We start from the raw sequence: 9,232 nt of genomic DNA on the forward strand, positions 1-9,232 counted from the left end.
TGTGGACAGAGCTAAAAATGATGAACCATACGATAGCCAGAGCTCAAAACTTAGATCTTGCAGAATATTTCCTAAACAGTCTATGAAATTGGCGAAACATCTCGCAACAGCGAGCAAAAGGAAGAGTTGTGTGTGAAGGTGGCTCCAGGAAAAGGAGGGACATTGAATTCTTTACAGCTAGACGAATATTGGGAACTACATAACCAAACAAAAAAATAGGGGCAAATACAACCAATGGCGATCAATGAAAAGTAATCCAAAAATATCAAATCAAGCTGACTTTGTTGATCGTACGAATACAAAGTTAGGGAACTGAAACTAGGAGAAAAGTTTTAACTTTCAATGAAACTAGGAAAATAATTAGCGATTTCAAACTGCTATTACTCCAAGAGCCATTTCAATTTTATGGATCCAAAAGCTTGTATATCTCTCTCCTGTGCAATTACAAGTTTACCATGCAAGTTCATATGCTGCATCCTGCACGTTAACTCACTGAATATATGTCATCCTAAGGAGAGAATGACCAAGTGACTGGGCCGAGGACAGTAAAATGGTTAACTTTTGATGGAAAATTTTGCTCATGAAGATTGTGGGCAAATTGAAACTAAATCAAATTATATACAGCCAAATACAGAAACAAAGTATGTGCCAAAGCAAAGTCTGTTATAATATCTAAGCTATTGCAGGTTTTTGGTAATTACGATTCCATTCCTCAGTCGGCAAATATGTATGAGATTTCTGCATCTGCGCAACTAAGAAGTATATTCTCCCCGTAAGAGATGTAGAACTTATACTGCAGAAATATGCAAATTGGTAAAGTATATTTACTCCTAACTTGTAAATATGTTTGCTCTGCTAAATACCTAGACACTTTCAGATATGAGTATCGCCAAAAAAGGAATTAGGGGCCTAACTCCAAACAGCACCAAGAGAGGAGCCGCAAAAAATAGACGGTGGGAGAGATCATCAAAATCTTCACTGGTCAATTACACTGTTGGGGCTTTTTGTTAGTGTTTTTTGTTCCTTTTCCTGAGGTATCTGACACTATAATGTTGGTAAAAAATGTGGCACTTTACCCAATGCTTAAATTGGCACATCTGGACAGTAATTCCTGCAAGAAATCCAAAATAAGTAACGTTATTTTTTTACTCAGTAAAATATGTAATGTTATTCTTATCAGAAATTACTTATATGTAATTACTCTTAACAGTAATTACTTGTAATATTTTTATAATTAATGCTACAGAAACGGTAGTGCAGAACTACCACATATTCTCCTCCAAGGATCAAGAACCAGGAGGAAGCCGGGGCAGTGGACTTTTCTTATTCTTCAAATGTGAATTTCAGGTTAAATGAAAGACCATGCAATTAACAGTTGTTGAACATTCTGCAAGATCTTTGATATGTTTCGAGGACAGAGAGACTTCAGGTATGGTAGGATAATGTAGCAATTAATAAGCTATTAGAGTATATTTGTCCGAAAGCGCACATCTGCTATTATTCTAAAACTTCCCCACGTCACAGCACCAGAACCAGGGTCATCCAGATGCTACCCTCCTATTTGCTTTAGAGAATCATGTGGGAAGATAAAAGGGGGAAGGAAAAGATCCAACACTTGAATAAATTTATCATGAAACACTTAGCAGCGTTTTTTGAAAAAAAATAGACATGCTACATCAGAAACTAATGGCCGAGGTGGAATGAGAATAGCTAATCATTCACAGAAATAAAATAGAACATAACTAATAGACAATGTGACAGAAAACATGTGAAGGTCATTGCTGAGTTGAGGCTAAAGCATTACAGATTCTACAGAGAGGGCTCACATGTAAAGTAAAATTGGTTTTGAATACTCAATCTGTCAACTCTCAAATTATGATCATATTCAATATAAATTCATTTTTTGCTTAAAAAAAGAATCTAATTCATTTTTTCAACTGGATCAGGATTGATTTCAGTGTCTAATCCAATTTGCATTTAATCCTCAGTTGGCTAAATTTGAAGGTTGATCTTGACTTAGAAGGATCTTTTCTGGACATTCATTAATATTGGATTAGTTACAGAATCCTCATTTAGTTACATAATATAGCTACTTCTTAATTTTACTACACAATGAACATTGGTTACTGATGCACTAAAAATTCAATTACATATGAACATATGCTGGTTTATATACTAGCATTGACAATGATACATTTAATTATCAAGCACTTCTAACAGTATTCTGGTTTGTACACTAGCTTTGATCGTAATTAAGTTTTTATAAAGGATGTCTTCAGAGAAACCCAATTGAGATGTAGTCTATACTTCGACAAAGTTGATCTCCAGAAAACTAGCTCATTTTTTTTTTTTCCTACTTGCATTGTAGGATTAAGAAAACAGGATTGAATTTCTCCTAAATCTCACGAGTTCAGAACCACTACCTTTCAAAATTTCAATGTTCCACTTCAAAAGAAAATTAAAAGATAGTTAGGTACAGAACAATCCATCTTAATTTTCTCAAGTGATATAGACAATAATGGTGCAAGTTGTGGTGTTTTGCATATACTGATGCCATATAAATTTGTAGGAGGTGATGTATCTACTACCCATGCATCGATCAAGTGTCTTACCAAAAGCAACAACTTTTTGAAACTAAAAAAATATTTTTTTGAAACTCCAAAAGCAACAACTAACTTTATAATTAAAAAAAACTTCCATAAGCAAGATGGTAGGACTAATATGGATCACCTACTTTGCTGGAGATGGTACAAGATAGGTATGAAAAGCTAAATCTATTGAGAGCATTTATATGTATTCTCTTTTAGCATATAGAGACTCATAAAAAGAAGCAACCTGATATCTTGTTGAGTTGAGGTTCTCAGCCTTCTGTTTTTCAATCAGCTGGCTTGTAGTTTCACCAATTAACTTCAGATGCACAACCTGAAAAGAATTTTCAGTCGAGAATCACTAACTGGTCCAATGACATTCTTTTTTATTAAGTAAGTAGTTTCATTGATGGCATCAATTAGATGCAATGAGTTGTTCACTAGCATATTTTATCAAACAAAAAAGATTAGGTGACAGAAAAAATTACAGTGACCATTTTCTGAAAAGGTAACATTCTTCAGGAGGATAGTACAATTTATTGGTTTCTAAATCAACTGAAGCTCATGTGTATGAGAAGCACTTGGAGATGTTATTTCAAGTACTATAGTTATACAGTGTCTCGCATCCAGTCACAAAACTGATAAACTCCAGTGCAGCTGCACTCACTTATTACTAACATAGACAGGAAAGGAACAACCGTTCTACCACCAGGCGACATTAGGGCAAAAAGTATCGCTAAAAGGTATGATATTCTAGAGAGAGAAATACACTTGATTAAAAGTTTGTTGGCACAATGTTGTGGCTTCATGTAAGCACATGAAACTCAAGAAGAATGGTCTATCCTCGTGGTTCTCCTACGTAGAGCAGTTAATACAAAATAAGTCAGCAAAGGGTTGTCTGGGAGGTCTCTGACTTGAGCATTTAACTAGTCATAAATGCTAAAGCAAGTCTCAACAAGCATTTGACAATCAGCTTAATCTAAGTGATGAAATATCCCTAGCGATGTATCTTTTGGTGTTTACTGACAGAGAGGAACAGGAGATGTTTTGATTGCACCTCAACTCTAAATTACTCCTTGAAGGCTAGATGTCTTACAAACCTATTCAGTTGGTCAAAATTGACCCTGTAAATAGCTTAGACCAATTTTGCTAGCTCCCTAGTTTTAACTTAATTTACTTATCTGGAGCTAGCTCAATCTCTTTTTGTAATCTCAATGGTGCGCTCTTGTACTTTTTGCATCTACTCGATGCCAATTTAATGAATCTGCTTACTTCATGAAGATAAAAAAAAATATCCCTAGCCATGTAACTTCAAAAAATACCCCTAGCCATGTAACATCTCCACAATCACAATGCTCAAGTGATCATGTGTGACATGAGACTAACCTAAACCACATGAAACCGGACCGTTAGCTTCTCAGAAAAAAAAAAATTAATAAAAACATAAATCACGTGAAAACACGGATTACGAACTTCATACATGTAGGATATCGAACAAGCCCTCAAAATAAAGACTTCGATCATATTTCTCTCCATTATGATAAGAGCAGACGAGTTTAGTGAAACATCCACAATATTTGAAGTCTTGCTCATATCATCAAATAACATCTTAAGAACTTGATCACAAACTGTAAGAAAGTAAAGGAATAAACAGCAGTACCTGAAGTAGTTTCTCTACAGATGAAGGATACAGGAACTGACTCAACTTCACTTTTTCATCAATCAAACACTGTTCAGCCTAACAATAGCACCTTCAATTAGAACGATAGTAGAGAAGAATGGTTTGTCAGATATAAGAAATCATATGAAAGAAACAAATTCATCCAGCACACTGCTATTTTTAAGACGAGCGTAGAAAACCTTCAATATATAATCTGTCGAAGAATAGCTAAGGAACCACTCAGAGGCAACTCGAGAGTAGCAACTGGATGTATCTGTAAGCAATTTCTCCTCAAACATGTCATAGTACGTTCCTTTTTTTGGCCCACCATTTTCCAAAAAGAAGGTAGAGAGGCCCTGTAGTAGGCTCCTGTCAATTGGTTCCTCCCTGCGGTCTTGACTTATCTACATGTGGCATACTGTAAATCACTAGCTGTCCATAGTTGGAATCAACAACAAACTTGACATTCTACTTAAAAGTACCAGTAAAAGTGCAGCATCAAAAAGTTTTGGAACGAGATCACAGCAAACCTGAAATGGACAAATGAAAATTAGTACATTACGAAGTTTTTGCGTCTAAAAGAATTAAATGAGTGATGATTTCCTGTAGAATATATAGGGACATTTACCCTATTCTGGAAACAAGAAAGAGCAACCTCTTTAAGCGGTGCAGAGCTTTTCTGCTCAGTGCATTTTTTATCAAGATAATGGAAAAACCCTCCAAGACACTTCACCATTGCTTTGTAATTTGTCCAGACACGTAAGAATTCAGCTAACAGAGAGGTGCCACTCTTATCTTTCAGAAAAGGCAGAACCTAGAAGCAAAGGGAAAAGTGATATTCAACACAGGATATTAGCCAAGACAAGGAGAAGAAGTTGCAAATAATAGATAAACCCACATTCATTGCATTGCTTTACTGCCAATGCAGATGAAAACTACTAAAACTGGATAGATGTTTTAGTCTGCAATCCATGGCCAAAGTTCAAGAGAAAAGGACCAACATTTTTCCTTTAGCTAAAGTAACCTCTGATCCAGAACTCATCATTGAGAATATATGTTCTCCAAATATTTTGGCACTCTTCATTACAACATGAAGAAAATGTTGTATAGGTCAAAGTATATAGAGATATGTAATATGCTCAATGAGCACCTAGATCACTTACTAAATTTACCCAACCACCGAGTACACTCTTAAACTTAGGCTTGTGCTGATCAAATGGAACAGTGTGCTTTGAACAGCTGGAGCTCTGATATTAATTCTCTTATTCCTTTTTCTGTGAAAAAAGTTTTCCTTAGCCAAGTCATCTTTGTTACTGCAGAATCTTGGTTGCATTTAATTACAATATTACAAAGAAAATTCAATTTTGTGAAGCATTTCATATCCAAATTAACCAGCAAAGAGAAATAGATTGCACATCATCTGCATTCTACCTTTTCAAAATATAAGAGTGACACGTTGTACGCTGATGACCAAATGAAAGATAACAAGGTTACAAGTTTACATTGAACTAGAAAACTTTAGCAGACAATAATTTTTACATTGAATTAAAAAACTTTAGCAGATATAGTCATAGTTAAGAATTAAGATTACACGAAAGTGATAATTTTAGAGAAAATATGATCCCACTGAGTGTCCATAAATTCTCACCTTGAAGTATATACTCTCATCCAAGGCAGCATGATACCTTTGAAGAAGTTCTGTTGACGAATCATATGGGGGAGGTCGAATAGACAAGAGATAAACACAGCTGTCAAGAGTTAAAGATGCAAACTGCCAGAGGAAATAATAACACACCAGAGTTTCTGGGACTATATTGCTTCTTAAGAATTAAACAAACAGGACAAATAGAAAGGCAGAAATAATAAAACGATAAACCTCCTTCGCTGTAGTTTTTTCTTAGTGATTCACAATCCTCCTTTTTCTTTTTAGGGTGCGTGTGTGTTGGGGGGGGGGGGTGGGGAAGAGAGCAAAATCAAAACCAACATTCACTTCTGAAGTTATGCTAACACATCACTTGGAAAAAAGATTATGTTAGCTAATATGCTGGTAGAAGCCAAGCTGATATTAACATACAACCAAGTTGGGTAAATGTACATGCATTAACCTCTCTTGCATCTTTGTTTTGAGACAATAAAATTAAAATGGTAATCAGACAATAAAACAACAAATCATTTTGATTAAACCTGTCTGCATAATTGCATATTACTTGAACAAGCCATCATTGTTGTTGTACTCATAATTTCCATCACATTTTGATGCAAGCAGGTTCAGCTCATTATAAAACAAATTAGAATACCAATAAGGAAAATACAAATAGAAAGGATTCTAACAAACCAACAGTACTACTACTACTCAGTCCCAAACAAGTTGGGGTCAACTATATCAATCCTCGTAATCAAGTTACTCCATTTAAAAGGGAATCACAATAACAATAAAAGCAAAACCAAATAGATCCTACAATGTCTACCCATGATACACATCCAAATTGATTGCCATAAATAGAGAGAAAATTTATCCTTGGTAGTTCCAAAATCCCAGCAAGGTTCATCAAGCTAAAACAAAGAAATGAAAGATTTGAACCATCATTAGCTGATTAAAGTATTAGTTTCTGGGAACTGAAAAATAATCTTTTGGCAATTGAGCTACTGGAGAAATAACGCTGCATTTGGTTGGAGTAAGAAGATGAGAGGCTGTCGGAGTAAAAACTTAAGGCTCATTTTTGTTTTTTGGTAAGGGAGTAAAAGAGAGAGTCCCTGATCCATCCAAAATCGGACAGCAAAGAAAAATTACATCACTTTAACTTCCTTCACTGTACCAAACAGCTAAAAGTAATTTACCAATAAGTCATCCATCTTCTCTCTCCTTACATCTCCCCTCAAAACAGCCCCAAGGCTCTGGCTTAGTGGTAGAACATAGCTTGTGATGTGTGGGCTAGGCACGTCAGAGATTCAAACCCTGCCACATACAAAAGCTTGGTATTTAAGTGGAGGAAGGTAGAGGGGGTAGGCCCATTATTATCCGTCGAGTTTCGGACCATCTACCACTTCTCGGTTATCAAAACAACAATCTCACCTCAAAACATAGTGTAATACTAATAGCAATAAGAATAAGGCAAACCATAACAAAAATTCAAGGATACTCATAATATCTCATATATTCTTCCGATGTGAAGAGCGTACAGGCAGGGTAACCATCCAAAATCAACTTCACTTTCATAATGCCCTCCTCTAGCGTCTTCATGCACTCCTCCAGTCTCCTCACGTTACTCATTCTCTCAATTCTTCAACCTATTCAGATTTCTACAAAACCAACAAAACAATCCCAACAATAAACAAATATGCAACAACAACAATAACATACTCAATGTAATCCCACATAGTGGGGTCTGGGTAGGATAGAATATACGCAGACCTTACCCCTACCTTTATGGGGTAGAGAGGCACACACAGGGTACAAAACAACCCCAACAACAAATAACATCAACAACAACATATCCAGTGTAATCCCACAGGTCTCACCTGGGGAAGGTAGGATGTACGCAGACCTCATCCCTACCTTTATGGGGTAGAGAAGCACGCACAAGTTACAAAATCAACAAAACAATCCCAACAAATAAGCAAATATGCAAGAACAACAACAACATACGCAGTGTAATCCCACAAGTGGGGTCTAGGTTGTTTCCGATAGACCCTCGGCTCGAAAAAGAACCCCAACAATAAATAAACATGCAAACCTTAAAAAGTACAAAAGAGCAAGCACAGAGTACAACAACTCACATCACCCTACACATACATTCATTCATCAGTTCAGATACATCCCCTTTCCAAATACTTTTATTCTCTAGTATTTCCAAACTCTACTTTCTATACAAGCCCATATATATATATATATACACAACTGCAAACCCTTATTTTTTTACTTCTTTTTTGTACGAGCACCATTGTATACATGTACATTTTAGTGTTAATAATAATAATAAAAAATAAAAGATCAAGAAGAACACAATAAACGATGTATCAGTGAAAATTTCTAAAAATTAAAAACAAATAAAACAGAGAGGAAATTTGCAGAATAACAGTCTTACCAGTTAGGGTTTATTGAAGAAAATGGAAGGGAAATTTAGTACTTTGCTCTTAACGTTCTGTTTGTATATGTGATGAATGAATGCATGAAAACTGGGTAAAAAAGTGATATAAGTAAAGTTAGAAAGTTGCCTCAAAAGCTGTTTTGCCAGGTGTACATTGAACGCTGTCGTTTTGGTTAGTTTTACTCTTTGGCTTTATTCATGATTATGGATTTTTGTCGGGACATTCGGTGCATGCTTAAAATGTGGAGTAATTAGATTATTATGATTTTGTTACACCTTAAATGAAGCAAGAATTATTCAATTACAGTAGCATATAGTATCATGTTACTTCTACTTTATTGTATTGTATAATTGTGATTATGATTGTTATCTGCATACATTATACGTGTAGCATTTCCACTAGGTAGTAATCCATAATTTATTAATGTAATGTACCGACATGTATGTTAAGTGAGATTACGTATGTGAAAGAGTAAAGAAAGTCGAAAGGAAAAATGAAGAACCCTGAGTAAATGAAAATCGAAACCCAAAAATATTAATTTATGTCTGTTTGAATTAATTTATAGATTCAATGAAATGAACATGGTCACTTTGGTGCTTTTTAGATGAAATTAGCTCATCCAAACCATGTGCAACACTAAGTAGACGTTTCGCCATAGATTTCAAAATTTGTTCACTTTATATTTGAGATTTATGGAGTTGATTTTGGAATTGAAATTGTATTTGGTTAAATTTTTTGCAAAGAATATTTGAAATAATGTTCATGCTTGAATTTACTTAAACTTCAAAGTGAGTTAGAAAACAAGTAAATACAACTTCAAGTTGAATGTCAAATAATGTTCATGCTTGAATGTACCTAAACTTCAAAGTGAATTGGAAAACAGATAAATACAATT

At 35.0% G+C, this 9,232-nt stretch overlaps 1 protein-coding gene across 1 annotated transcript; it reads right to left on the reverse strand.

The window, feature by feature from the left end:
• Positions 1–712: 712 nt before the first annotated feature.
• On the reverse strand, positions 713–8,480 carry LOC132064253 (cullin-1-like). Its single transcript, XM_059457167.1, has 9 exons — positions 8,334–8,480; positions 7,389–7,548; positions 5,897–5,996; positions 4,877–5,062; positions 4,731–4,778; positions 4,449–4,652; positions 4,249–4,326; positions 2,836–2,922; positions 713–1,111 (listed from the first exon to the last, which is right to left on the reverse strand). Exons 2-9 carry the CDS (start codon positions 7,517–7,519, stop codon positions 1,073–1,075), a joined length of 873 nt encoding a protein of 290 aa, XP_059313150.1. The 5' UTR covers positions 7,520–7,548; positions 8,334–8,480; the 3' UTR covers positions 713–1,072.
• Positions 8,481–9,232: the final 752 nt, after the last annotated feature.

The sequence above is a fragment of the Lycium ferocissimum genome, chromosome 7 (assembly GCF_029784015.1).
Source record: "Lycium ferocissimum isolate CSIRO_LF1 chromosome 7, AGI_CSIRO_Lferr_CH_V1, whole genome shotgun sequence".
NCBI lineage: Eukaryota > Viridiplantae > Streptophyta > Magnoliopsida > Solanales > Solanaceae > Lycium > Lycium ferocissimum.

What these genes read in the sequence shown, in the direction of transcription:
- LOC132064253 (XM_059457167.1), bottom strand. Translation starts at nt 7,519, where the DNA reads ATGAGTAACGTGAGGAGACTGGAGGAGTGCATGAAGACGCTAGAGGAG. An exon ending in CTGTAGAGAAACTACTTCAG is followed by an intron (nt 2,923 to 4,248) that starts GTACTGCTGTTT and finishes AATTCTTTTCAG; the next exon opens with GTTGTGCATCTGAAGTTAAT. An exon ending in TCAACTCAACAAGATATCAG is followed by an intron (nt 1,112 to 2,835) that starts GTTGCTTCTTTT and finishes GATTTCTTGCAG; the next exon opens with GAATTACTGTCCAGATGTGC.